The sequence below is a fragment of the Electrona antarctica genome (genome assembly GCF_951216825.1).
Source record: "Electrona antarctica genome assembly, chromosome: 6".
NCBI lineage: Eukaryota > Metazoa > Chordata > Actinopteri > Myctophiformes > Myctophidae > Electrona > Electrona antarctica.
In genome coordinates, this window is record NC_136811.1 from 17,040,196 (window position 1) to 17,068,193 (window position 27,998).

At 43.2% G+C, this 27,998-nt stretch overlaps 1 protein-coding gene across 3 annotated transcripts; it reads left to right on the forward strand.

Annotated features, from left to right (window-relative positions):
* The first annotated feature begins 517 nt into the window (after positions 1-517).
* zdhhc18a (zDHHC palmitoyltransferase 18a) lies at positions 518-26,770 on the forward strand. Of its 3 annotated transcripts, XM_079503062.1 has the most exons (10): positions 518-1,269; positions 3,334-3,494; positions 5,802-5,951; positions 10,143-10,280; positions 10,877-10,928; positions 13,006-13,108; positions 13,790-13,902; positions 15,957-16,062; positions 19,908-19,981; positions 22,906-23,046. In XM_079503062.1, exons 1-9 carry the CDS (start codon positions 1,007-1,009, stop codon positions 19,947-19,949), a joined length of 1,128 nt encoding a protein of 375 aa, XP_079359188.1. In that variant the 5' UTR covers positions 518-1,006; the 3' UTR covers positions 19,950-19,981; positions 22,906-23,046. The 3 variants fall into 3 exon arrangements, with proteins under 3 accessions (XP_079359188.1, XP_079359186.1, XP_079359187.1); XM_079503060.1 differs by lacking the exon at positions 19,908-19,981 and having other exon boundaries at positions 22,906-26,770; XM_079503061.1 differs by lacking the exons at positions 19,908-19,981; positions 22,906-23,046 and adding an exon at positions 16,172-18,033.
* Positions 26,771-27,998: the final 1,228 nt, after the last annotated feature.

Below are 27,998 nucleotides of genomic sequence, written 5' to 3' on the forward strand. Positions count from 1 at the left end.
TCTTGATAGTCAGTGTGCCATATCAACATTAAGTTATGACACCACATCAAGATATTTCCAACATATTTTGATTGTCCATATAACCTTGATTTTTTTCTTCTAAAATATTTTTATTTCACATCAGGACATTGTTCCGGGTTTGTATGAATGCAGAATTATGGAAATTTGGGGGAAAAAACTCTAGTTTGACACCTCAGCCCTCACATGCTACTTAAGCAGAATTAAAATTGTGCATGTATATTAAATGGTAGCTGTCACAGATTATCCTGTCCAGTCTTTGTGAGATGTGTTACTACTACTAGATACCTTCACAAACACATTGGTGATTTTTTGTGATGGATGGATGTATCTCATCATTAGTGTAGTGTATTCTAGTACCAGTGAGTGACCGAGGGTGTCACTTACCAAAGAGCAGACCTACAAGCTACCGACGAATCGGGGTGCGACGCGTCTATAGCTTTTAGATCTGCTCTTCTTGGCGAAAAATGTGACACCGTCCTTACAACGGAGTGGATACGTCAACCTGAAACCCGTGACATTCATTTCATTCGTTGGCTGCTGATGATGAAGGGAAGGAGGACCCGTCCGTAGGGTTCTTTTATTTTTTTTAATTTGCGAAAAATCGGACAATTACTAATTGTCATTAGTCATATTAGCCGTTATGAAAGGACCGGCGACCACCAAAAATGGTCGTTAAGAAAAGCAGCTTGGTCAAATTGGACGACGGTGGGGAGGTGGAATGGCTGGTTCGCTGCTGGCTAGCTAGCTAGCTAACCACCACAGAATGGGGAACTAACTGCAAAGCTAACGCTAACTTTGAACAACAACCAACCTGATTCATTAATTATCTTAAATATAGAACTAATAGAGTGGATGAGTCGTCATCCTAAAACGTGAAAATCATCATCATCAGATCGACGTGCCTTTTTAGCTACCTCTTCCCCTGTGCTGTGTTCTGTGTTGTTTTGGTTCACCGACACTGTTTACATTTCGTGAAGAACGAAACATGAAGAGCTGTGAGTACCAGCAGATCGACCCGCGGGCTCTGACCGTCACGGCCGCCTCGGCTCAAGCCTCCTCCGGGGGGAAGGAGGGCGTTCTGCTGCCGCCGCCGCGGCCCCCGGCGTCGGGGCGGAGGAAGTGGGAAGTGTTCCCGGGGAAGAACCGCTTCTACTGCGACGGACGGATCATCCTGGCCAGGCAGAGCGGCATCCTGCCTGTCACACTGGGCCTTGTTGTCGTCACCTGTGGCCTTTTCTTTGCGTTCGAGTGAGTTGTTGTTGTTTTTGATTAGTGGTGGAAAATGTACTCTCATGTTTTACTAAAGTAAAAGTATCAACACTGCAGTGTAGACATACTTTGTTGTGACAAGCAAAAGTCTGGAATTATGTACTTGAGTAAAAGTCACAAGAAGCTGTAGAAGATCTGGACATTAACATCAACCCACCAACATTTTACTTGAGTAAAAGTACAAAAGTAGGCCTACTGGACTGGTGTCAAAATGTACTAAAAGTACCACAAGTTAATAGAACGTACTCGTTATGCAGGATGTCCCATTTCACAAGTTTTCTAAATTGTGTATGACGCATGAGCGATCAAAATCTACAAAGTAACTAGTAACTACAAAATACTATAAAATACTTGTAGTGGAGTAAAAGAACAATTAATATTTGCCCCCAAGACAAGATGTGGTGGAGTAGAAGTAAAAGTACTCACAATTAAGGGCACAGTACTAGTAAATGTAACATTACACACCAATGTTTTTGATTGAATACTTGATGATGTACTGTGGGTGATGTAAAAAGAGGTGGTCTTTTAGATGGGTCCCATGAACTTTTCATGAGTCCTACTTCAACGACATTAGAGTACAGCACTGAGTACATTTGCATCCCAGGACCCCCAGAGGGTGACATGATTGCGTCCTTTCTCAATTTATTGAGTCTAAAGCCCAAACCACACCAAAGGGTCAAGACACGAAACGGTTTTAGCGTTCGTCCCAGCGTGATATGTCCTGTTGCACGTCGATGATGATGATCCCTCTATCAATAAAAAGAAAAAAGGCGAAAGCCAAAACAAATAATATAAAAATAATAATAATACAGGTCATCAACAAATACACTATTACACAAAGGAGATTGGGACAATTACATTTTCCTCCTCTTTTGGCCTCCTAATAGATGTTTTTTCAGGCCAATTTTTAAATGGGTGTTAAATGTTAATATCTTTATCCATTATCCTGGATATTGTGTTGTACCCTACTTTCTCTAGTCTCTTATTATTGTTGTGAGTGAGAGGGTGAGCTATCCGTTCTGACCCGACTTGAAAATGAAATGCTGCATCTTAAGGGGCTTTCCTTGGAATACAGTTCTGACCTTCTGGAGTTTATATACTTCTTTGCACGAAAATGGCCTATGTCCTGTTACTGTTCTAGTGCTGTGACTTATGTACTTCACCTGCTGCTGAAGGGGTTTGTTTTTTCTGCCTTTTATTGGATAGTACTAGCGAAGAGAGATAGGAAACGAGGAGAGAGACACAGAAAATGACACGCAGCAAAGGCAGTCGGACTCGGGACTCGAACCCACAACGCACTGTCAGGCTACAATAAGCCTAACTGCCCAGTCCGCTAGGCCAGCGGTCCGGGCCACCTTCATTCATGCTATTATACATTAGGGCTGAGGCTGACCTTTTTTGATTGTTTTTTTTAAGTCGAAACTTCTAGCCCTAAAAATTAGCTGAATTCAAAGCTTCGATTCATGCACATGGCTTTGAAGGGTAGCAGATCTACAAGCTTTCAAGTTTCAACATGTCATGCTGCAATGTGTTGTGGGCTTGTAGATCAGCTATTTTGATGAAAATATGGGAAAAAGGGGAAAAAACATTTAAAATAAAATATATATTTTTTTCATTTTTGAATTTCGTGCCATCGAACAAAGCTTTGAATATAAATGTTTTGGGGGTCAGCCCTATTTATACTCTATTGTGTATATATTTGAGATTAACTTTTGACCTGTTTATATCCTGTGCTATTTCTCCTTGCTCTATCTCCATCTTTGTGCTTCCTTTTCTGTAAACTACAAATGATGGAGCGGGCATATGACAAAAACTTTCTTCTTTACACCCATAAACCTGGGTAATCAAATGGACCCGCGAGGGACCACTTGGTTACCGGTATGTGCACTCTCAGAGTGTTATAAAAGGGGTAATGTACGGTAAGTAACAGTTTACTGCATTATGTACAGTATGTAACATACCTACGAAGACGAAGATGTATGTAATGTATCTAGGAAGAGAACACCAAACCAAGATCATGGGTTGTCTTTTGTCTCACTGCAGCTGCCCGTTCCTGGTGGACCACCTGACCGTCTTCATCCCTGTGATCGGCGGGGTGCTGTTTGTCTTCGTGGTCATCGCCCTCCTACAGACCAGCTTCACGGACCCGGGCATTCTGCCCAGGGCCACACCGGACGAGGCTGCAGACATTGAGAAGCAGATAGGTACAGTAAAGGGGCCCAGTGTCTGCCCAGTGCCTCCCCAGCGTCTGCCCAGCGTCTGCCCAGTGTCTGCCCAGTGTCTCCCCAGTGTCTGCCCAGCGTCTGCCCAGCGCCTCCCCAGTGCCTCCCCAGTGTCTGCCCAGTGTCTGCCCAGTGTCTGCACAGTGTCTGCCCAGTGTCTGCCCAGTGCCTGCCCAGTGTCTGCCCAGTGCCTCCCCAGTGTCTGCCCAGTGCCTCCCCAGTGTCTGCCCAGTGCCTCCCCAGTGCCTCCCCAGTGCCTCCCCAGTGTCTGCCCAGTGTCTGCCCAGTGTCTGCCCAGTGTCTGCCCAGTGCCTCCCCAGTGTCTGCCCAGTGTCTGCCCAGTGTCTGCCCAGTGCCTCCCCAGTGCCTCCCCAGTGTCTGCCCAGTGTCTGCCCAGTGTCTGCCCAGTGCCTCCCCAGTGTCTGCCCAGTGCCTCCCCAGTGTCTGCCCAGTGTCTGCCCAGTGTCTCCCCAGTGTCTGCCCAGTGCCTCCCCAGTGTCTGCCCAGTGCCTCCCCAGTGTCTGCCCAGTGTCTGCCCAGTGTCTCCCCAGTGCCTCCCCAGTGTCTGCCCAGTGTCTGCCCAGTGTCTCCCCAGTGCCTCCCCAGTGTCTCCCCAGTGCCTCCCCAGTGTCTGCCCAGTGTCTCCCCAGTGCCTCCCCAGTGTCTCCCCAGTGCCTCCCCAGTGCCTCCCCAGTGCCTCCCCAGTGCCTGCCCAGTGTCTGCCCAGTGTCTGCCCAGTGTCTCCCCAGTGCCTCCCCAGTGCCTCCCCAGTGTCTCCCCAGTGTCTCCCCAGTGCCTCCCCAGTGCCTCCCCAGTGTCTGCCCAGTGCCTCCCCAGTGCCTCCCCAGTGTCTCCCCAGTGCCTCCCCAGTGTCTGCCCAGTGCCTCCCCAGTGCCTCCCCAGTGTCTGCCCAGTGCCTCCCCAGTGCCTCCCCAGTGTCTCCCCAGTGCCTCCCCAGTGTCTGCCCAGTGCCTCCCCAGTGCCTCCCCAGTGTCTGCCCAGTGCCTCCTCCCCAGTGTCTGCCCAGTGCCTCCCCAGTGTCTGCCCAGTGCCTCCCCAGTGTCTTCAATAGCAATACAAGAGCAATAATACAAATTAATCTTAATTAATTAATTAATCAAAAGATTTCCCCAGTGCCTCCCCAGTGTCTGCCCAGTGCCTTCCCAGTGCCTGCCCAGTGTCTGCCCAGTGCCTCCCCCGTGCCTGCCCAGTGTCTGCCCAGTGCCTCCCCCGTGTCTCCCCAGTGCCTCCCCAGTGTCCCCCCCAGTGCCTCCCCAGTGTCTCCAATAGCAATACAAGAGCAATAATACAAATAAATCTTAATTAATGAATTCATTCATTCATTAATCAAAAGATTTCCCCAGTGCCTCCCCAGTGTCCCCCCAGTGCCTCCCCAGTGTCCCCCAGTGCCGCCCAGTGCATCCCCAGTGTCCCCCCAGTGTCCCCCAGCGTCTCCCCAGTGTCCCCCCAGTGTCTCCCCAGTGCCTCCCCAGTGTCCCCCAGTCCCCCCCCAGTGCCTCCCCAGTGTCCCCCAGTGTCGCCCAGTGCATCCCCAGTGTCTGCCCAGTGCCTCCCCAGTGTGAAGTGAGGGGCGCTTTGTGTTGCCACACATTTGTCATATTTGGCATTTGACCTAATTTCTCCTTTCATTGTCAATGGCAAATATGAGATGTGTGGGGACAAGATTTTCGTCATATTTGGCGGACATTTGACTTAATTTCTCCTTTCATTGTCAATGGCAAAATATGAGACGTGTGGGGACAAAAACTGTCGCCCCTCAAAAAAACGCAAAAAATACCACAAAAGTAGCAGATCGACAAGCTCAAAAGCACCTCGCGCTTGTGTATATGCTGCTTGTGTGTGACGCTGTAGACGCAAGATGAGCGTCAATTTACAGAATTTCTGCCCAACAGCAACGAACAATAATGATTGATGCTTCACTGAGTCATTGACGCGCTGAAAAACGTTGAAGCCAGCGCAGCGCTCCCTCAGAGCATTTAAAAAAGGGAGGGGCTCACAACTCGATTGCAGTGCTCCAAACTTTATGGAATACAACCAGCAGCGACAAACTGTCAGTTTCTTTAATTTTTTTTCAATAAAGTTTGGAGCACAAAGAGTATGATTTCACTGCCCTCACAGCTTTTTTGACGTTTGCATTAAATTGTTGTTGAATCCCCCAGATGATTTCTCAATGCTGAAATGAAACTATGTCGGTTGCCTCTTGTGGGTTTCTTGTGTTGCTATGGAGCCTGTGACTCAGTCCCCTCTGTTTTGTATTTGTAACTGAAGACACGTCGGGGTCGTCCACGTACCGGCCCCCTCCACGGACCAAGGAGATCCTCATCAACCAGCAGGTGGTGAAGCTTAAATACTGCTTCACCTGCAAGATGTTCCGGCCCCCACGGACCTCCCACTGCAGCCTGTGTGACAACTGTGTGGGTAAGATGAACATACACTAGCACGCTGCTTCACTTTTTGAATGTTTACATTTACAATAGACAAACCTCTTATCTCCATATTCTATATAGTTATACTGGTAACATTTTGTGTTTTTTTTTTTCTCCCCGTAAACTACTTGATCGTACTACGGTGTCACATCAAAAGTAGCAGATTCACAAGCTCGAAGGGACACCTTTTGAGTTTGTAGATCTGCTATTTATGAGCGGTGCACACAGTCTCCTTTTAAAGGGCTGTGTGTGTCCGTCTGTCTGTCTGTCCCTGTTGTCCCGCCCCCTTTCAGAAACGACAAGGGCCCAGGAAATAATTCCCCATTTATTTTCCCCATACACTGACACCACGGCGCGTAAACAGCGCCTCAAACTGTGACTCCGCCCACAACCGGGGGAAGTTGTGATTTGCGCTCGTTCACTGCAATGCAATTTGCGGCATTTTCAAAACAATATTGAGCAGAGTAGCGATTATCAAACGTATTTGCAATGCCATACGTTGAAAGATCTGTTGCCCGTGGACATGGCACGCTACCTCCGCAAGTTAGATAGCATCGGCATAGATGTTTGTCCGTATGTGATTAAGGATTGGACCAAGTTGCATTGGCAGCCATAGAAAATTCCTACCCCAGGCTAAAACCGGATGTGACGTTTTTGGGCGTTCCTGTCTAGCGTGGTGTCAGTCTATAAACGTTTCAAAAAGTATTTATATATATATATATATATATATATGACAACTTTAGTTTTTTTCGACCAAGGTTCATGTTTTAGGTTGTTATTAGAGAAAGTATAAGATGAGTGTTAATTTTTCTTCATTTGCTGCTTTCTTTCGTTTTAGGGATTTTAGCGGCTTTTGACAGGGGGCGGGGGCATTCGAGCATGGGGCTAAATATGTATTTCTTTACAAAATATTATTGCGATTTCTTTTTTTATTATTTACTATAATCCTAATATACCCCAGGAAATGACATCTGGCCACGAAGATGACAGGATCTACTGAATGTGAAGGTAGCCTACTGGGGGGAAGCCACACTACAGTGTTATAGGCTCAATATGTCAGTTTGACACATTCAGTAGAACTCGTGATCTTTTGTGGCCAGATGTAATTTCTTGGGGTTTAGTAAAATAAATCGCTCTAAAATGTTGTAAAAAAATACATATTTAGCCCCATGCTCAAATCCACCCGCCCCCCTGTCAAAAACCGCTAAAATCCCTAAAACGAAAGAAAGCAGCAAATGAAGAAAAATTAACACTCATCTTTTACTTTTAGTAAGGGCATTTTATCAGGTATTTGACCAATCTGGGAACTAAATCGTTACCAAGAAATTTCTTCACCAATGTGTTTATAAAGGTGTCTAATAACATATACTAAAAGTTTGAAATTCAACTCCCGTGGGAAATTGAGTTATTAGCAAAATATGTGACCATACCCTTAACATCCTATATAAGGCAAAAAATTTCCAAATTTCATCATTCTTTAAGTAGCATGTGACATGACATATGAAACTAGGGGGTTTTCATGATTCTGAATCCATTCCAAGCATTAGTTTTGCACAAAAAACACTCCTTGGGCTAAATTAGGCCATATCCACTTGACCAAATGTGCTGACCTCATAACGTTTGTGAGGCCGTTTTCCTCCCAAGGAGTGTTTTTTGTGCAAAACTAATGCTTGGAATGGATTCAGATTCAGAATCATGAAAACCCCCTAGTTTCATATGTCCCATGCTACTTAAAGAATGATGAAATTTGGACTTTTTTGCCTTATATAGGATGTTATGGGTATGGTCACATATTATGCTAATAACTCAATTTCCCACAGGAGTTGAATTTCAAACTTTTAGTACATGTTATTAGACACCTTTTGAAACACATTGGTGAAGAAATTTCTTGGTAACGATTTAGTTCCCAGATTTTCATAGATTTCTCTTACTATTTCTCTAAAACATGAACCTTGGTTGAAAAAAACTAAAGTTGTCCTTTTAAAGATGTTTACGCTGTGGACAAAGCCAACTCTTGTTGTGACAAAACATGACAATAAACACAATGTTTTGGGCCGATCAAATTATTAGTAAGAAGAAAAACAAAACAAAGTGTTGTACCCTGCCTTTTTTCTTCTTCTTACTAATTATTTGATGATCTGCCCAAAACATTGTGTGTGTTGTCATGTTTTGTCACAACAAGAGTTGGCTTTGTCCGTGGCGTAAACGTCTTTAAATATATACGTATATATAAGTATGTCTATGGGGAAAATGAACAGGGAATTATTTCCTGGGCCCTCGTCGTTTAGAAAGGGGGCGGGACTGTGACCCTCTATTAACCCTGCTGTTTAGAGAGTACGACCTATTGACCCCTACAGATGTCGGGCCATTCCTAGATAATTACACACACACACACACACACACACACACACACACACACACACACAGCATCGCTCGGTTCACACTGAATTTGAATTGAAGGAACAGTTTTGCTCTGACAACAGCTGCTCAGCAATCCGACTGTCCACGGAAACAAACTGTTACAGAGATGGGTGGAGTGTGAGTTAATGCTGAGAAAGCTGGACCCGTGCGTACTTGGTCCAACAGGTGTATTCAATAGTGTTGGTCCAGAGGGGACACTCAATGCTGATAGGCTGGAGAGTATCTGTTGAACTGTACAATGTGTTTTATTTGTGTAATTGCAATAACATTTTGTTATTTGAGCGGTGGCTACACACATTGCAAAGATATGTGTCAATATTAAGGACATTCGCTCTGAAACATCACACTCTCCCTCGTTCCCTCCAGTCCTTGCATCCATGTGTGATACAAACAGAGCAGCATGTCTGAAAACAAATGGAAGACGGTGAAACCCCTGAACAGGCAAACAGATAATTGACCCGTGAGGGTGGAAATGTCAGGTGGAACAAATGTCAGGCATTATTACAGCCACATAGAGACATTCCTTTCAGATGTTTAAAAATATTACTTATTTGAATATTTTTAAAATAATTTTGGCTCACAGTAAGAGCACATACCACTTGAATAAGGCTAAATAGTCCTTGCAACTGGCCGAGGCTGTTGGCTGCATGTCACCTCTCCCTGCTTTCCTGTGTTTCTGTTTGCCGTCTATTCAACTCTCTTGTCTGAAATGAAGTAGAAAAACGGAATAGTTCAACCTTTTGAAGAAAACACATTGGGTTGCTTTTGGGTGGTTCTTGGCAGCAGCAGTTGGTACACACATTCTTTGTTTCACAGTGAGTGAATAATTTGCAGAAAAAACAGTGTAATGGATCAATTGGAGAAAATGGGACAAAACTATTGTATATCATAAGTCTGTTATATAAATGCCAAATCAACCCTCGCGGTATAATCCAAGCGACTTGTATACATGTATCCAGTGAGTCTGTGTACGCATTACCTTCAAAGTAAAGCATATTATCTGCAATCGTACTATTCAAAACACCTCTGGGATAAATGGGCTCATGCACAAATGAGGTGCATGCCAGGGCGTGCATATGAACTCGGCTTGTGTTGAACCACACGTGCACGCCCAGGCACGTTCCTTGTTCATGCATGAGACTGTTCATATCGCAAACGTTTTAAATAGAGCGAAAATGCAGTGTTTTGAAAGTATTTTGGACACAGACTGAATACATACTTATACTGTGAGAGTTGTTTTGGAGTTTATACATTGACTTTTGATAGTGTGTTGCTGTTGTTAATCTTGGATCTCTGTTCTTCAATTCATTGACGCAATCAGTGCCGGGATAGTGCCAGAAGATATGGGAGATTTGACTCTGAAAAGCCCTGTCTTCCATTCCCCCCCAAAACCGGGTGGCATAATGTTGCTTGCTTAGTATGGTCTTTTGGTCAAAACCATGGAGATTAGATATGACGTTTGTACATGTCCTACAGTCTTTTTTTATTAAATCCATATTTTGAAAATTCCTCTAATCTGGTGTGCAGGTGATGACATTCACATGACATGCACAATAGAATTACATTTTCTTTCTTTTATTTATAATGGGCTTCGGTGGCAACGAGGGCCAAAACTGGTGTCCACCAGGTGGCACTGAATGAGTTAACATAATACCAGTATACTGGTGTATGGGAGATGATTGCTTACCAATTTACTGCTGTACATCTACTCCTAATCTCTTCAGTGTAATATGTTTCTTATTCTGTTTTTTTTCCCCCTCAGAGCGATTCGACCACCACTGCCCGTGGGTGGGGAACTGCGTGGGGAGGCGCAACTACCGCTTTTTCTACAGCTTCATCATCTCTCTGTCTTTTCTGACGTCGTTCATCTTTGGGTGTGTCGTCACTCACCTCACCCTGCGTACGTAACACACACACACACACGCGCGCACACACACACACGTGCACGCACACACACACAGCAACACGTTGGGACTTGATCCCTTTGTGTTATTTTGTCAATTTCTGTGTCCAGATGGAACCAGTCCACTAAATCAGGGTTTCTGGGTGTCCCTAAAAAGTCTATAATCCAATCATCTGAAATGCAAGCCTTTTTAAATGGTCTTGTATCTGAAATACGAATTTGTCCAGTCTTAAAAATAGATTGGATTATGAAGTTGCATTTAAACGTGTTTTGGAGAAACATTTTTCTTGATCACACTACAACAAAACTACAAAATGACATGGAACCAATTACCAGTAGGTAATGCACTTTCAACCTTGAATAGCTTAAATTCATTTACTTTGCAAGTAGATCCGGAACTCTGACTTTCCTTCCTATCGGATATGAAATCCCGCTCATAATAATAATGGTCTTGGAAAAAGGTCTTAAAGCCTGCAGAAACCCTGTTAATGAACACTGAGGTTTTTTTTCTTTTTTTTACGGTGGTAATGGTTTTAATGAGAGGCTGTTTTAGGTGTGTGAGTTGCCTGTAATCTTTTCTCCCCCCCCCACAGGTTCCCAAGAAGGGAGAGGCCTTATCCAAGCCATCACGGAGAGTCCTGCCAGATATCCTTTCTGTACAGACAACATTCCTGCTTAAAACCCATTCTGGGCAGGAACCCATTTGGTGTTTTAACTAAGCATTATGTTACACTTTAGCTATTGAAAAATAGCAGATCTACAAGCTCATAGCGCGCCACCGAGTGGTGAAAATGCGGCACAAATCTTTGAATATATATTCTTTCAGAAGACTTTTTATTTCGACGTCAGGCCAGGTTAACGTCATCGATGTCGCATGGAAACCTTGTGTATCCCTAAACAGTTAACACCCTGAGCGGCAAGGACGGAGTTCTCCGTTCAATCAATTGGTAACGCCCAGCACTCAGGACGGAGATTGATAAAAAGGACGGAGATTATTGATATCAAAACCGATCGCATCGCTCCACAGGCTGGGAGCGTCTGTTGCGCAACATTGATGTTATTTTCCGGTGGGACGTCATCGAAAATGTTCCCCCCCCATTTTAGCGGATGAGATCGAAAATCTTAACGTGAATAACTCTTGATCTAAATCATTCCGTCCAATTCTAAGCAAAGATTATGTGTTAGACGGCCCATCGCGGTCCCGTCGGTAGTCGCGTTAGTATTAATCATACCTCCCGTTGTCGTTCGCCTCGGGAGTGTTTTGGTTACATAAAGCTACTTCAGCTACATCCAAGATGGTGCACATCCAAGAGGTACACCTCGAAATGTGCTCCGTTGCTGCAAATCGATGAGCTCTGACTTAATGGTCCTAAATACCCCCGGGCGTTCGGGGTGTTAACTCTTCCAATGGATCCAAAGTAGTTATTATTTTTGTTGTTCAGACTTTTCATTGATTCAATATTTATAAAACCCACAGTCAGACACACTTTCACTTAACTTTTTCTTTTGTGTGCAATAATAGCAGATCTACAAGCTCACTACGCGCTGTCTCGCGTGAGCTTGTACATCGGCTATTTTTGCTACTTTTGTCTGACACTGTAGTATGACGAATTAAGGGAATTTAAAAACATAAATAGTTGGAAATAAATACGGAGATACGAGGTTCTCTGCCCGACAGCGATGATGACCAGCCAGTAGATGTTGTTGAGCCGAGCAGAACACATGACTGACAGTAGCAACACTGTTGACCATACGTTCCTAACAGGCCTTAGCACTCTAAGCCAGCAGCTAATAGGATTAGAGGGACGCACACACACACACACACACACACACACACACACACACACTGAATTTAGCATGGTCTAAGACACTGCTTTTAGGCAGATGGCTTTTGTTTCTATCAGAGGCAGTTGTGTTGTTGTCTCATGGCACGTCCATATGGCACGATGTCACTGGCTAGACAGACAAAGCTGGCTGATTGTGTGTTGTTTACACCAGTGGTTCTCAACCTGTGGCTCAAGACCGCACTGATTTCTTCTTTCTTTTTTTGGGTGGGGTTTGTGGGGGGCATTGGCCAAATTGTGAAGGAGGCAAACTTTTGGAAAATTCCAGTAGTCAATCGGCAAGCTCGAGCTGTTAGAGCTTGTAGATCTGCTATTTTCACAATATTAATCTGTGGAACCGACGTCAAACTAAATGGAATGCTTCAACTCCTCATACATTCCAAGTGCTTATCATGATGGAGCGTCCCCAGTTCAAATATGATTATTTTGAACCTGAAAAGGTTGAGAACCACTAGTTTACACGAAGGGCGTGGGGAAATGCTGTGTTGTACACACGGTCAACGGTGCAGACCAGTGGATGCCTGGATGGGGCATTGATCAACTTTTACCGCTGATATATGTTTCATTGCACCTGACCACGTGTGTGTGTGTGTGTGTGTGTGTGTGTGTGTGTGTGTGTGTGTGTGTGTGTGTGTGTGTGTGTGTGTGTGTGTGTGTGTGTGTGTGTGTGTGTGTGTGTGTGTGTGTGTGTGTGTGTGTGTGTGTGTGTGTGTGTGTGTGTGTGTGTGTGTGTGTGTGTGTGTGTGTGTGTGTGTGTGTGTGTGTGTGTGTGTGTGTGCGTACACATTCATCTCATCTCATGCAGCCATGTGTGGTCATTCTTGACTGTGACCACAAGGTGTTTGTGTTGTACATTGCCTTGACGATCTCTGTTTCACCGTCGTGGAGCTGGTCATTTGTTTCTTCTCCATCTGGTCAGTTTTGGGCCTCTCTGGATTCCATACCTACTTGGTTGCCTCCAACCTCACAACAAACGAAGACGTAAGTACATGGACAGTTAGCAGCCCCCCCCCCCCCCCCTCCTACAATGACAGTGGAAGACTTTGAATGAGCCAAGTGTACAACACTGTCAACTTTGTAATTTCAAAAATATTTCATAACTGGTACCCACCCTACTGTTATGCAAGTTGGGACGGCGCTGAGTTTGCACTTCTCTGTGCAGGCACTCGCTCATCTATCTGTCGCCTGGCCTAACTCATTTAGACCTGAGGACGATCCTATAAATGCCCTCTAAATCAGTAGTTCTCAAAGTTTTTACGTGCCAAAGAACCCCCAAATTGATATATGGCCACCACGGACCCCCACCTGAAAAGGTTCTGTGCTAGGGAGACCCCCAGATGAGAAGATTTGTGTTAATACTTTTTTCTGACAGTTTCAAGATTTTTCAAAAATGGTCAAAAGAATGTAGGCCTGCAACTATCCATTATTCTATGAGTGATTATTCTATCGATTCCCTTTTTGTTTTTGTCTATCAACACATTGATTACCCATTTAAGCAGTGAAGTGAAGATAGCCAAACTGCAAGCCTACAACGCATCGCATCTTGTAGATTGGCTATATTCAGTATTTCTGAATTCCTTATACATTTCATAGAAACTTTCTCCCATAACGACAAGCCCAGCTGCAAGACTGTTTATACTTGCCGTGTTTCCCATGATGCAGATAAAGGGCTCCTGGTCGGGTAAAAGAGGTGCAGAGGAGACGGGGAATCCATACACTTACAACAGCATCTTCACAAACTGCTGCGCAACTCTGTGTGGGCCCATGCCCCCAAGGTCAGTATTTATCTCTGTGTGTGCGGGGGCCCATGCCCCCAAGGTCAGTACCAATATAACTCTGTGTGGGCCATGCCCCCAAGGTCAGTATTTATCTGCGTGTGTGTGTGTGTGGGGGGGGCCATGCCCCAAAGGTCACTACCAATGTCTAGAATAGAATGTCCATGGCAACTAGCCCATTAAAGATGGAGTGCCACAATTTTTGTATTTGTCCAGTTTTTCATGTGTCTATGAGGTGACAGTACTTCATTAGACACCCTGGAGTCGTTTTTATGTGCAATGATTTATTCCCTTTGCATTTAGGGTTTCTTCCTGGAGGCTGAACCCTTGACAGTCAAACGTGCCAATGAAAAAAACAGTAACATCACATTATCAGCCCCTCCCCTAACCCCTCCCCCTTTATCATACAACTACAGCTGTGGGTGCGGCTTAAGTTCAGGTGGATCACCACCCACCAGGCAAACCAGGCATACTTAACCGTTTCCGTACATAGGACGTCGCCACACGTCCTAGGGGTCCCAATCGACGCGTACATCCGACGTCCTCACATTATTGATGTTTGTCAATTTCCAGTAGATAATGAGGCAAAACAATTAGGTCTAATCAAAAAGGTTTATTTGAAGATAATACAAAAATGAGAGTAAGTCAAAAGATAAAGTAGATGATACAAGTTGACTACGTTCAAATGATTCAGTCAAAATGATAAGTACAAAGAGTAAGGATGATATTGCCATACAAAGCAAGATGAACCAAAAGAGAGATGTGGTCCGTCGGTTTAGTCGGCTATTAGCTGACTTCACTTTGACTGTCCTCAGATTATATAGAGGATGATTTCACAACACCAATGGTTTCACAATATCACCAATACCGGGCCGGCACACGAATATTCCGTAGCCCTTCCCAAGATTCTACCAAAACACATTAGTCATCCTTTTCTCAGAACTTTCCAGAACATTTGGATACTGCCAGAACATTTGGATACTGCCAAAAGACTTGACTTGACATGACAACAAGTTATTGTACTGCACAAAGCATCATACCATATTCCCCACCCAACCAGTTCTGGTCTTGAGGGAGTAATCAGAATATCTGTGGTGTTGCAACACCACAGATCTGGTTCAGATGGAAACCACATGTCACACAAAGGACACAGTGCTGGGACCACATGAATACACTCAGTCAGAGAACAAATTGAAGCATACATAGGTCAAAGGGTTAATAGAATATACATCTGTTTATATAGAATGGTACGCCTCTATATGTATGATTCCTTTACAAAGCGCATCCTCAATGATACGGGGTGAGATAAGAATATTCTGATTTTTTTCCTTTTTTTTTTGTCAGTTCGCCTTTCGGCTACCGTATGCTACACTCTAGGCAATTGTTAGCTTACGTAAGATATACATAACATAACATGACTTGGCCGTTAGCGCGGCGGAAAGAATGACTCGTCTCTCCTAATCCAGGCCGCTCTCCGTGGTGTTGAACGGATCGATATACTGGCGCTTCATTTCTGCTCCTCATCCGTCTCTCCCGCAAAATATGAACGCTTTTTGGATCATATATCGTATCAATTAAAACGATCGCAATGTAAGCTAGCTATGTAAAGTAAACTTTTTTTAGTGGATTGTTTCCGGGTCATGGGTTTCCGAGTAAAAGCGGCCATGTCTTTCCGGCACCCCAGAGCTCCTATTTTGAAGGACTTCCGGCACTGATTGTGTTAATGAACTGGTGGGGGTGCCCACATAAAAACGACATTTTAACAAATACTGTACACTTTTTTGAAAAACTTCTTCCTCCTTATATAACAATAAGAACTGATGATCATGTTTTAGGTTGGGAAAAAAATCATGGCATCTTTAAGACCTGAGGCCAATTCTACAAAATGTCTTCTGAATCCTAACGGTTTACTGAAAAATGTATGTTGCTATAATATCAGTGGTTCAAGGACAATGGATGTCGGAGGGGGGGGGGGGGGGGAAGGGGGACAGACACAGACACCGCAGTTTCACTCTGACAACATCCTCTCTGCTTCTTCTGGCCTTTTCCCGCAGCCTGATCGACAGGAGAGGCTTCCTGCCTCCCGACGAGGCGCTCCCCACTACCTCCTGTTCAGACGCCGAGCTGCCACCCTTCATGGCCAAGAACGACACACACATGGTAGGATCAGACACCTTGTGGTCCCCTCTCTCCCACCACTAATGCCCCCCACCTGATGGTATAGCTCCCAGTGTTCCAACCCCTGTATGTGACCTTTCCCCCTGCCCAGCCCCGCACTGCGTGCGTGCGTGCGTGCGTGCGTGCGTGCGTGCGTGCGTGCCTGCATGTTTGCCTGCGTGCGTGCCTGCGTGCGTGCCTGCGTGAGAGAGAGTGAGTGAGAGACTTCCCTGTACTGTAGGTTGGTCTGTGTTCAGGTTCTTCCTGAAGTTTATCTGCTGCTGGACCCCAGAACGCACTGAAGCTGTGTCCCCCGCATGGATTCAAAGTTTTCAGGCTTATACATGGATACAGAATACAAAAAAGAGGATAAGAGCCAAACACTCGGACAAAAAGTGGAGCAGAGGATGTAGAATTAAAAGTAACCTTTGATGTATTAACGATGGCAATTTTGACCAGGGCACGATTATGACATTTGGCTTGGCGATTTAATTGTCACTGTCAATAACTGCCATTAACGATTGAATGAATAAAAATTACAAACACAAGTTGGCAAGTTGCACAGGGCAGATTTGTACAAATAACTTTCATATTTAATTATTTTATACTTAAAAAAAAGATTAATAGTCGAAATAGCCAATCTACAAGTTCAAAATGTGTTGCGTTTTGATCTTGTAGATCTATTTCCACTAAAAGAATAATTGTGATGAGGTGAATAATGATTGTGACTGGCCTGGTCAAGAACTGATGAAGATCTTCTTGATACTATGTCCTCAATTACACTTTTTGTCTGAGTTGCTAGTAATGTTTTCTCATCTTTATTCCTGTTGATTCTAGAAGCATCACAGTATACTTTTTAAATGTTTTATCTCGGTTTTGAGCTCCTGGTTGTCTTCTCTGTTTTTGTTTTTTTCAGAATACATGTTCTATTGCTTTAATTGTAAATTGATGTTCAGAAGCATCTTCTGTCAGTGATTTATTCAACTTGTTGGTTGTATGTAGAACAGCAGGAACAATGTTGTAGGATGATGATACCTAAACATCATCATTCTATATATTGTATATTATTCTGGTAATGGTGTTCTGGTAAGGTTTTTTTTAAACCCGGGGGTTAACTGGGGACAGGGAGGAATGTCCCCAGTTAACCCCTGGTCAGCGCACTAGTAGGGAGGATTATCACCAAAAAAACAAACAAGTGATATTTGAATTAAGTGAAATGACTGAATATACCTTTAACTTTTTCGTAAATGAATGCCCCCAAAACTATTTTTGCTATTTTTTTAATTAGAATCCTGACAAGTATTTGTAAGTTTGGGACATACTGGATGAGGTTTCTACCTGACGGAGACAAAATAGCTTTTTTCTTTTTAGCTTTTATTAGTTTTGCCTTTTCTTTGACCTACCTCTTAATGAGTAGTATTGAGTTTGAGTTGTGCAATATGTTGTAAGGATCTGAGTTTGAATGGGTATACAAAAGTCCTAAAGATGCTGTTGATTATTTCTCTGTTTCGGCACATATGTATAGTATTTTGGAACAACAGGTATGACTGTTTTTTAAAAAAAAAGCACTTTAGCACCTCTCGTTTTACAATGCTTTGAATGTGTTAGTCATCCACACCAAACCTCTTATCGTTTGAAATATTTTGGGTGTAGTCCGTTCAGCTCCCAAATGCAAGATTATACGTCGGAAACTATTTAAGGACAGTGTTTAATGTCTTGAATAAAAATACAAAATCAGTTTTAAGTTTACTTATTTGATTGCACATAAATGTAAGACAATTGGCAACATTTTTGCCTGTGTTGGTAAATCTCATTGGGAGCAGAGGGTCTAGTTTAGATTAGAATGATCAATATGAAAATAAGTTCTTTCCAGAATGAAATGTAAAAGTTTTTTTTTCAAAAATGATTCCTGATTTAAAAAATAAAGCATGTTCATGGTTTTTCATGAAATGAGCAAGTTATATCAATTAAAGGACAACTTTAGTTTTTTCCCACCAAGGTTCATGTTTTAGGTTGTTATTAGAGAAAGTATGAGTTATTATTTTTTTCATTTGCTGCTTTCTTTCGTTTTAGCGATTTTAGCTTTTTTTGACAGGGGGGCGGGGGCATTCGAACATGGGGCTTAATATGTATATTTTTTAATTATTTACTATAGTCCTACTAGACCCCAGGAAATTACATCTGGCTACAAAAGATCACTGAATGTGAAGGGGGTGACAAACTGACAAACTGACCTGCCATACGACAGTATGGCAGCCCCGTATAGTACCCCCCCTTCACATTGAGTAGATCCTGTGATCTTTTGTAGCCAGATGTAATTTCCTGGGGTCTAGTAGGACTATAGTAAATAATAAAATAATAAATCGCTATCAAATTTTGTAAAAAAAATATATTTAGCCCTACGTTCGAATGCCCCCGCCCCCCTGTCAAAAATAGCTAAAATCGCTAAAACGAAAGAAAGCAGCAAATGAAAAAAAAATAACACTCATCTTTTACTTTCTCTAATAACAACCTAGAACATGAACCTTGGTTGAAAAAAACTAAAGTTGTCCTTTAAGCCCGAGTTCATATAAAATTGCGGATCTACAAACTTGCGTCGCAATGTCGACGTGTGTCATTATCTTTCAGATCTGATCAGATCATACATAATATCAATTAGAGTATACTTTGTATTGGTGCATTCATTTTCATTTTGAATTGTACATTAAGTGCCCGAAGTAAAAGCTTTTGCTCTCCCTTTCAAGTTTTAAAATGTTTAATCTTTTGACAATAGTAGAGCTTTGGGGCAGCGGTGGCTCAGGGGTAGAGTTGCCGGATTGTAACCGCAAGGTTGCCAGCTCGAACCCGGGCTCTCCCAGAGTTACTGTCGAAGTGTCCTTGAGCATCTGACCACTTAAGCCGTTAAGTGGTCAGATGGGTGGGCTGCGATGCCTGCACTTTCAGAGGAAGCTTATTGTAATGACTTGGATCAATGAATGGAACTAACGTAGAATGCTTTTAAGTTCCTATTTGTCGGTATCACAAAGAACACATTTTTAAGGTTTTAAATTAAAACAAATATTGTAAACACTAAGTACTGTAAGTGTTGTATAGGTCTCTATTCTACCCATTGCTATAGTGTGTTTGTAGTGATTGTTCAATAAATCTCCCTGTCTCTCCAGTTGTTTAATAAACAGAACATATTTCTTCTGGTCGGGATGCCAATTCTTATCAGGATAGAGAACTCACACAGCATACAGATTTAATAAATTAAATTGGAAGAAATGAGCAGACAAAATTGGAACTGGAACACTACATTTTAAGCTGATAAGGATTGGCTGAAATTGACAACCCACCTGAAAATCGGTTTATTAAAGAGCTGGAGAGACAGGGAGACCCCTGTTACTGAACAAACACTAGTCCATACTCCATAGCAATGATTAATATCAGAATATAGAGGGTCTGCACATGCATAAAGTGAGTGGCAAATTGAGTGGCAAAGTGAGTTTTAACGTAATTTAATGCAATCAAATAGGACTTTCCTGTTTGGATGTATGGTCTGTCAAGGCCAGAAAGTAGGCGTTCCCGCATAACTTCCGGGTATGATGATGATGTCACTCGCATACCCTCTATAGCGATTTAACCTTTTTAACAAAGGGGAAAAAAAGGTTTTAACCACAATTCCATTTAACCTACCTTTTTATGTTATATCATCATTAAAATGTTTGTATTTTGTAAATTATTTAGGGGCCCACTTGCAGTATCGTCGCGGCCCACCAGTGTGCCCCTGTGCTGCTGTAGCTATCAGACTGGGTATACAGTATGTTGTGCTTTAGTGATGAATGAATGAATGCCTTCCATCCTGGCAGGAGGAGAACTGTCAGGATTTTGCTCTGTCCTGCACAGCCTGAAGGGGGCACTGTTGCTGTGTAGACGGTATATGGTAAGAGTTGGGTTGGGCTTCAAACCCGTCACACTCATCTCACCCCTCCTCGCCATCTGTTGTTATGTGGCATGATTATCAGTAAATGTCAACCCACCATATATCGTTGCTGTTGGTTGGAAGCCTCACATGTCCAAAACTGTTCAGCATTCTGTTCAGCATTCAAATTCCAAAATGGCAAGAATACTTTCATTACCGTAAGCAAGGAAATACTTTGTTTTGTTGTGGCTCTGGGTGTATTTATGAATTCATGTATTATGTAGCCGTCTAACAAGCTGTGTAATTGACGGCCAGCCGGTCATTGTCCTGTCAGGTTTTTATTTCTCAACAATGAGCGGCTGGCAGTCAATTATCCCTTGCACATTGGATGCATTGGAACCCAGGTTCTTTATTTTGTTTCCCATTTCCCTGCAAAGTAACTGTTTTGGACATGCAAGGTTTACTACGCCCGACGGTGACGATCTACGGTATTACTAATCCCGTCAAGTATTTCAAAATAACTACATTGGATGCTTTTCATTTTCACATGTACGACAAGGAAGGCAATGTGGGGGGGGAAGATGTAGTGGATGGTTTCTGAACGAGGCCATGATCTGGATGGGTGATTTGGCTTCTGAAATGTGCATGGTTCACTTCACGGTTCCACTCTCTCTGCCTCTCATTAACCCATTTAGACCTGAGGACGCATCTGTGTCATATTATAGCTTTTAATAGCTTTTAACCCTTTTGGTGTTTTAACTAAGCATTATGTTATACTTTAGCTATTGAAAAATAGCAGATCTACAAGCTCATAGCGCGCCACCGAGTGGCGCGCTATGAACTTGTAGGTCTGCTATTTTTGGAAAATCGTAAAAATGCGGCACAAATCTTTGAATATATATTCTTTCAGAGCGAACGTTTTTTTTATTTCGACGTCAGGCCTGAATGGATTAACATTAACTCACTCTCTTCAGTGTTGGATGAAGCTTCACTTTTCTTACACGTTTGTCCTGTGCGCAGTAGGGTTGGGATACGGACCAGGATCCAACAGTGAGGAACCAGAATCGCGATGTTCCATCACATTGGAAACCGCTAGCTTATGGTTTTTCAGTGGCTGATATTTAGAGAACTAGAGCGGTGCCCGTTGGAGCCTCTACAGCGGTGCCTGTTGGGCACTGGCCTACTTGGAACGATGCAAGCTGGAAATGCATGCACCACCCAGATATTATATCTGTGTCCCTTTTATGCCCATATATGGAGTTCTTTGTCAGGCACCATATATGGACACTGGGCAGGGGCCCTGTCCAGAGCCCGGGAAGAGGCCTTTTTGTGGCGGTTCTGGACAAACGTGGGTCCAACCGACTTGACACCGGGCACTGCACCCCCTGTGGTGGCGTGGAACGTGTGTCTAATTTGAAGTCGGTGGGGGCGAACGGTTCTCGATTTACGTGGATTACATACAGACGTATGTACACACACACACAGACTTGGTGAATTCATATTTAGTTGGATTGGTGGGGAAGGCCGTTGGCCCAACTCTGGCCCGTTTACATGGATTTGAAAAATTACGTTGTTGTTTAATGTGCATTGTCCCTGTTAAATAAATAAATTATACTAGTCTACAGACGGGCCGAGAAAAAGAAGTCGGACAATTGTCTTTTAAAAACAAAACAGCAGATGCTGAAAAGCCAAATATTGGCGCTGATTAATCGGCCGACTACTAATAGGAAGCACCATAGGTGACAGGGAACCATCATAGAAAGCACCATTTAAATCTCGTTTAAAGCGAACCGTTAAGGATTCGGACCGCTAAGAGGCAATTGTTAGGAACAGGGAATGGTCAGAATCCTAAAGGATCCCAACACTAGTGTGCAGTCACATGACCAGTGATCCTCCGCTCTCTGCTCTGCTGTCTTGCTTGGTGAGCCATTGTTATGTAACACTCCCTTCCGTTCCGTCTTTTGCCATCAGCCCTTGAGCAAATGCAGGAAAGGGAAGGAGGAAAAAGGGCTTCCGTTCTCCTAATCTCCAGTTCTTCTTTTCTCCTCCCTCACATCACTCATTCACTCTACCTTGTGTGAACGTTATTTTCCCACATTACCTGACTGTTCCTCTGTGCTACTGAAGCTCGTTTTAACCCACTGACCTACTGCCATTGTTCTCTTCCTCACTACCATGCTGGACTAACCTTGGGTTTATTCATTCACATCAAAAGCACCCTTGGCTGTTTCACTGTGCTTCACTAACTGTGTGTCACTGCTGCAGCCATTGTCGTGTTCCTCGGACTGTCACCATTGTAATGCAATCAACGACTAATCACAATTATTTTAGATAAATCACATTTATTTGAGCATAATCATCGGATTAATTTCCATTCATTTGTATAACGTTAACAGTCGGGCAGAAACCTTATCATCGTATTTTAATGTTTTTGTAAATAAATGCCCTAAACAGTAACTGTTTTGGAACATATGAGGTTTCCACCCGACAGACTTTGATAAATTCCTCTGTTTACCATTTTTCATGAATTTTCAACAAACATTTTCACAAATTAGTGGAAGCCGTGGGAATAGCAGATTTACAAGCTCGCGATGCGCTGTGAGTTTGTACATCGGTCAATTTCCACTGCTTTAAAAAAAAAGATTAAATATTTATGGCATGTTTTGGCCTTAGTATATTTTTATCATTGGGCATCGTCAGTTATGTCAATTGTCAAAACCTTTGTTTACAAAACCTAAAAATCTATATGTTGCACTACTGTTCAATGCCGAAAAACACAAATTAAGTCAATCTGTAGGAGAATGAATGCTCCGTTAAAACGTCGTTGTGGTGACAGCCTTAGACACAAACTCCATCTCTCGGCTGCCTTAACACTGACGTTGCTCATCTTGCCTTTTCCCCTCCGTGACCTCTCCTGTTTTTGACCTCCCGTTTCCTCCCAACAGTGCACACAGAGCACCAAAGACCTGCTGGAGAGGATGCTCCGCTCCCCCGACGTCCACAGCCTGTGTTGTCCCGGAGCTCCCAAGACCAGTCCCCTGGGCCCGGACCAGTCCGTCTCCTCCATCTCTGGGGAGGAGCCTCCCTCCTCCTCATCCTCTTCCTCCTCTCTGGGCTGCCGGACAAACATAGGCGGCGCTCCCTGCCTCCAGCTCGGCAGGACCGACGACACCAGGGCCTCGCTGCACTCCATCAACCCTGCCTTCCGCCTGGCCTCGCCCTCCCCTTCCCTCAGCCACCGCGGCCCCCTGGTCCTGGGGGACGCTCCCGACATGGGCTTTGTCCCACTGCAGTGAGCGAGCAGGGCGGGGGAAAGCTACGTCACGGCGAAACATTTTAAGACTCTTGTCGACTACGAGACCAAGTGAGCTGAGTCGTCGCCGCCGCCGTGTAATGTATTTCATCCGCGGGTTCTGGGTTTGTTTCTGTTACACTGTGGCTCGCCTTCCGATATGGTTCTCAGGACGTTGCTGTCGGGCAGAAACCTCTTGTATCCGTATTTCTACATTTCTTGTTCATACTACACTGTCGCAACAAAAGTAGCAAAAATAGCCGGTGCACAAGCTCAAAGCGCCAGCTATTTTAGCTATTATTTGTATTTTTATTCTGAAAAGTAACACTTTTGGACATACGAGGTTCACACCCGACAGAGACGAGAACCGACAAGTACGGACAATCCACAACTCAAGAGCTTATACTTTAAAGGAAATGTTCTAAAAGAGCATAAATAGCTGATCCTACAAGATCACGAGTCATGACGCATTGAGCCGAGATGCGTTGTGAGCTTTTGGATCTGCTATTTTTGCTTTTTTAAATGTTTTTATGACGTACGTACCTCCGTCTTCAGAGTGGTTGTGGTTCTATAATCGAAAACAAACAAAAACATTGCGGCTTCTGGAAGGTTCTGGGTTAACCCTTTTCATAGTCAAAAAGAGCCATTTTTCCAGCGCTGAATCCCCAACAACCCTGATTGTCATCACCAAGGGGACCGTTATGGATTTTGTGAGGAGACCCCCTTTTTTGTATTATTCAGACTGCCGACTTTTTTATACCTCAGGATTCTGTTCTGCTGCTGAGTTGTTAGTTGATGGTTAATTAAAGAGGGTTGTTAAAACTTAGTAACGCTGTCGAGCACAAAAAGATTTTATAACTCCATATTATTATTATTTTTCCTTCTTTTTTACAAGGCAGATGCTACAGTATTTGCACTGAGGTGTCGGCACCCAGATGTCAACCATGTTATTTGTACCTGGGCTTATGTCGGATACGCACATGTGTGTGCTTTATGTATAGAAATGGCATCAGAGCATCGATTCTACTGCTCCGTCTAAAAAGAACATTGGCCCCGACACAATGGGCTCCGTGTGTAACGGTTTTCAGAAGGTGGCATACCGTCCGTTTCCTGCACCAGTCCATTATCCCCCATTGTTTTTAATGCACAAAGGAGGGGGGGGGTGTAAATAACCCAATAGCTGCAGACTCTGGGTGCAAATCCTTTCCTCAAGCAATACATCTTTTTGCAGGAGTTCAGTTTATGGCTAATGAAAAGGAAGCAGCATCTTCACCTTTTATGAACATCATTGGTCAATGAGGGGATTCCAGGCGTTCCCCCAAGCAAAATGAGTTAATAGAATATGACGTCAAAATCTATTTAACCACTTTGAGTTTGAGAACCACTCAGCCAGTGATGTACAGTATTGGGTTCAGTCCCCCAATCTTATGCAAACCCACCATGGACACGCAGGTGTGAGAGTCAGGAAACAGTGTGCGTATTGCCCTTGGTGTCACCTGGAAGTCCTACTGTTCTCATTATGTAAAAACTATACACTAAATTATAGAGCACCAAAGTCTGACGTAATTTACACATTCCTACCTGGGTCGCATTTTTGTTCCAAAAAGAAACGAATGATCCTGGCGGTTTGACTCGTATCTGGAGATGAAGCATCTACTGGCGACGAGAAAACGCTAATGTTACTGCCGCTGAATTAGTTAAACGTTTTGCCAGAAACAGACTATCAAATATGAGTGTGACTGACTATCGAATAATACAGAGCCATCTCCCTGACAATATCGCCAGGACAATTTGTTTATATTTGGATCACAATTCTTATGAGAGACGATTCTAAGATGATAATACAATGTTATTCTCCATAGAGAAAAACTTCCGTGACCCAAGGGATGAACGAGTGACGTCAGGACTTCGGCACTCTATTGGCAAACATATTTGTCACATTTGTCAGACCTTAGACCACCGATATATTCACTGATATTTCGGTATCAATTTGAAAAACATAAGATTTTTGTAAAGTTTGTACTTAAACTAGAATTTATTTTATTTAACCCTGTCGAATATATTCAGTTCTATATTGAGCCCTATGGAATATTCTTCAAATGATACCTGAGCAACAATCTCACATAACGCGCCGCAAAAGCGAGGGAAAAGGTAAAATAATGGCCGATATATTGGTCGGGCTCTAGTCCTCTCATGCCTTGTGGATCCAGGTCATCCCAGCATGGTCATTTTGTGGATCTCATGTCAGCAGTGTTGCCAGTGAGTTGCTGTCCAGGTCAAAGGAGGATGGATGGGTGCAGTCGGGTTTAGCGTGCTGTAATACTGTCACTGCTGCTGTTTTTTTGTATGTGTCTTGTGTGTTAAGAGTGCTGTTTTTCAATGGGTTGTCCAACAGGGTCTGTAACTGAGTTAAATGAACACTTGGGTAAAATAGATAAAACAAACTGTAAAATCCTCCCTTTAACTCTGAGAGTGTACAGATGGAACCAAATGGATCCATCTGTACAGTCTCAGTTACAGACCCGTAAGGCAGTGGTTCTCAACATGTGTGTTTTGGGACTCTCAGGGGGTCCACCAGATGACTTTAATGTGCAACATTGTTTTCTAACTCAATATAATTATATGCACATGAATTACTTTTGAGCATTATTTAGTATTTACTACACCAAAAGTAATGAACAAAATGATCAACATTGGCAAATAGCTGATTGTGAGCATGTAGATCAGCTATTTTCCACACATTTATCTGGGGAAGAAAATTGTAATGACTCCTACAATTCTGGGGGGTCACGGCCCAAAATGTTAGAGAACCCCTGGTGGTCCCCGGACCCGACGTTGAGAAGCGGTGCGTCCATTTGACGGCTTTCTGTTTTGTTTTGGTATAAAGGGTGCATCGCCAATAGTAGGAGTCCGTGTGGGGACGGACGGAGCTGTGATGATGCAAAGAATACTTGTTGAAAAGTAATTTCTGTGGAACTATTCAGGTATTTGTGGATAATCTGTCTGACATTTATGGCACATGAATCATGAACATTTGCCACCACTGTGGGTTTCTATTATTTTCCATTATCTTCATTTCAACAAAAGGGTTCGATTCAAATCAAAAAATCTTATCCCAGACTGCAGTATTTATAAATGACTTTGTGTTCTATTCATTTCAACTATTATTGTATGAGTTAGTATAGCATTGTTTATTTTTGTTTTTGTTTTTTTCGATGCACATTCACTGTACTACTGTGCTGCACTGTATTCTGTTTAGATTGTGGACTTACGTAGGGAAACGATGCACAAGCTAGATGTGACCAGTGGTGGACCAAGTACTACATTGTTACTCAAGTATGAATAGCAATAGCACAATATGGAATATCGTTGCTGTCGAGCAGAAACCTGTTATCTCCGTATTTAAACTTTTGTGATTTCATTTCCCCCCACAAATTACCGCTCTATTTGATCATACTACAGCATCACACCAAAAGTAGCAGATCCACAAGCTCAAAACGATGCGTTTTGAGCTTGTAGATCTGCTATTTTTGCCGGGTCCAACAGTTGGACCCGTTTCCACCCGACGGAGACAACACTGTATATACTCTGTTACAACTATATAGGCCTGTATTCAACATTTGACTTGAGTAAAAGTACAAAGGTATTGGCATCAAAATATACTCAGAATTGTCCCATTTCACACATTTCTTTCAAAAGATTTAAATGTTTCTCACAATCTTTACAAGATAGCTGATGCGGACGCATTATTATGAGCTTGTAGCTATTTTTGAGTATAAAACGGATAATTGGTTAACACATCAAGACCGGGAAAGCCTATACGCTGTTATACCTTTAAAATCGGTAACCTATGTCATTTTAGATGTTACTATAGCAACATGATTTTTATTTACATTTTTAAAAATATAGAACATTTTAGAATTCAGAAGGTGTTTTTAAAATCTGCCCTGTGTTGTACTAATCTAAAATCTAAACTAAAACTTCTACAGGGTTTTTTTCCCCCCAATAATTAGTGGAGGGTAAATTTACACTACTTGGCTCTGAGATGTAGTGGAGTAATAAAGTATCAAAATTGCACTCGCGTACAGTAGGCTACTTGAGTCAAGGTGGCTACTACTGTCCAGTGAGTCCACCACTGGACATAACATGTTTGAAGCCAGAGTAATGTTCTAGTAACGTTAGGTCACACTAGGATACAGTAGTTGTGACTTTTGCCTATGCTAGTGCCTAGTGGCATGAAATATGATCCTCTTCTAGTAGTACACAGCTGTGACAGTACACTGCAGGTACCACAAGGGGGCAGAGTCCACCATCGTTACAATCGTGGATCACACTAGTGGTCACACCACATGCTAGAAATGTCAAACAATATGTCTAGAAGGGCCCTTTGATGCTTCTTTGTTTGAACATTAGAATAAGCTGTAGATAGTTTGTGAAAACCCACTATGTGGTAGTCAACACGTCTTTATGCATCTACGACCAGTTCTCAAACTTTTTTTATTTTATTTCAAGGACACCTGTAACTCGAGAGTGTAGAAATTGAGCCAAACGGTCCCTTTGGTTTCATTTCTACACTCGGAGTTGCAGACCTGTAAGGGTCCATTTGGAACCCCCTCAAGGACAAATGAGGTGCCCTGGACCCCACCTTTAATAGAGAATTAAAAGCCACGGGTTAACTCAAGTGTGCGTTACAAATTACAAGCAGGGCTTGTATGAGCATATGCGATTTGTCTTTGTTTCTGATGT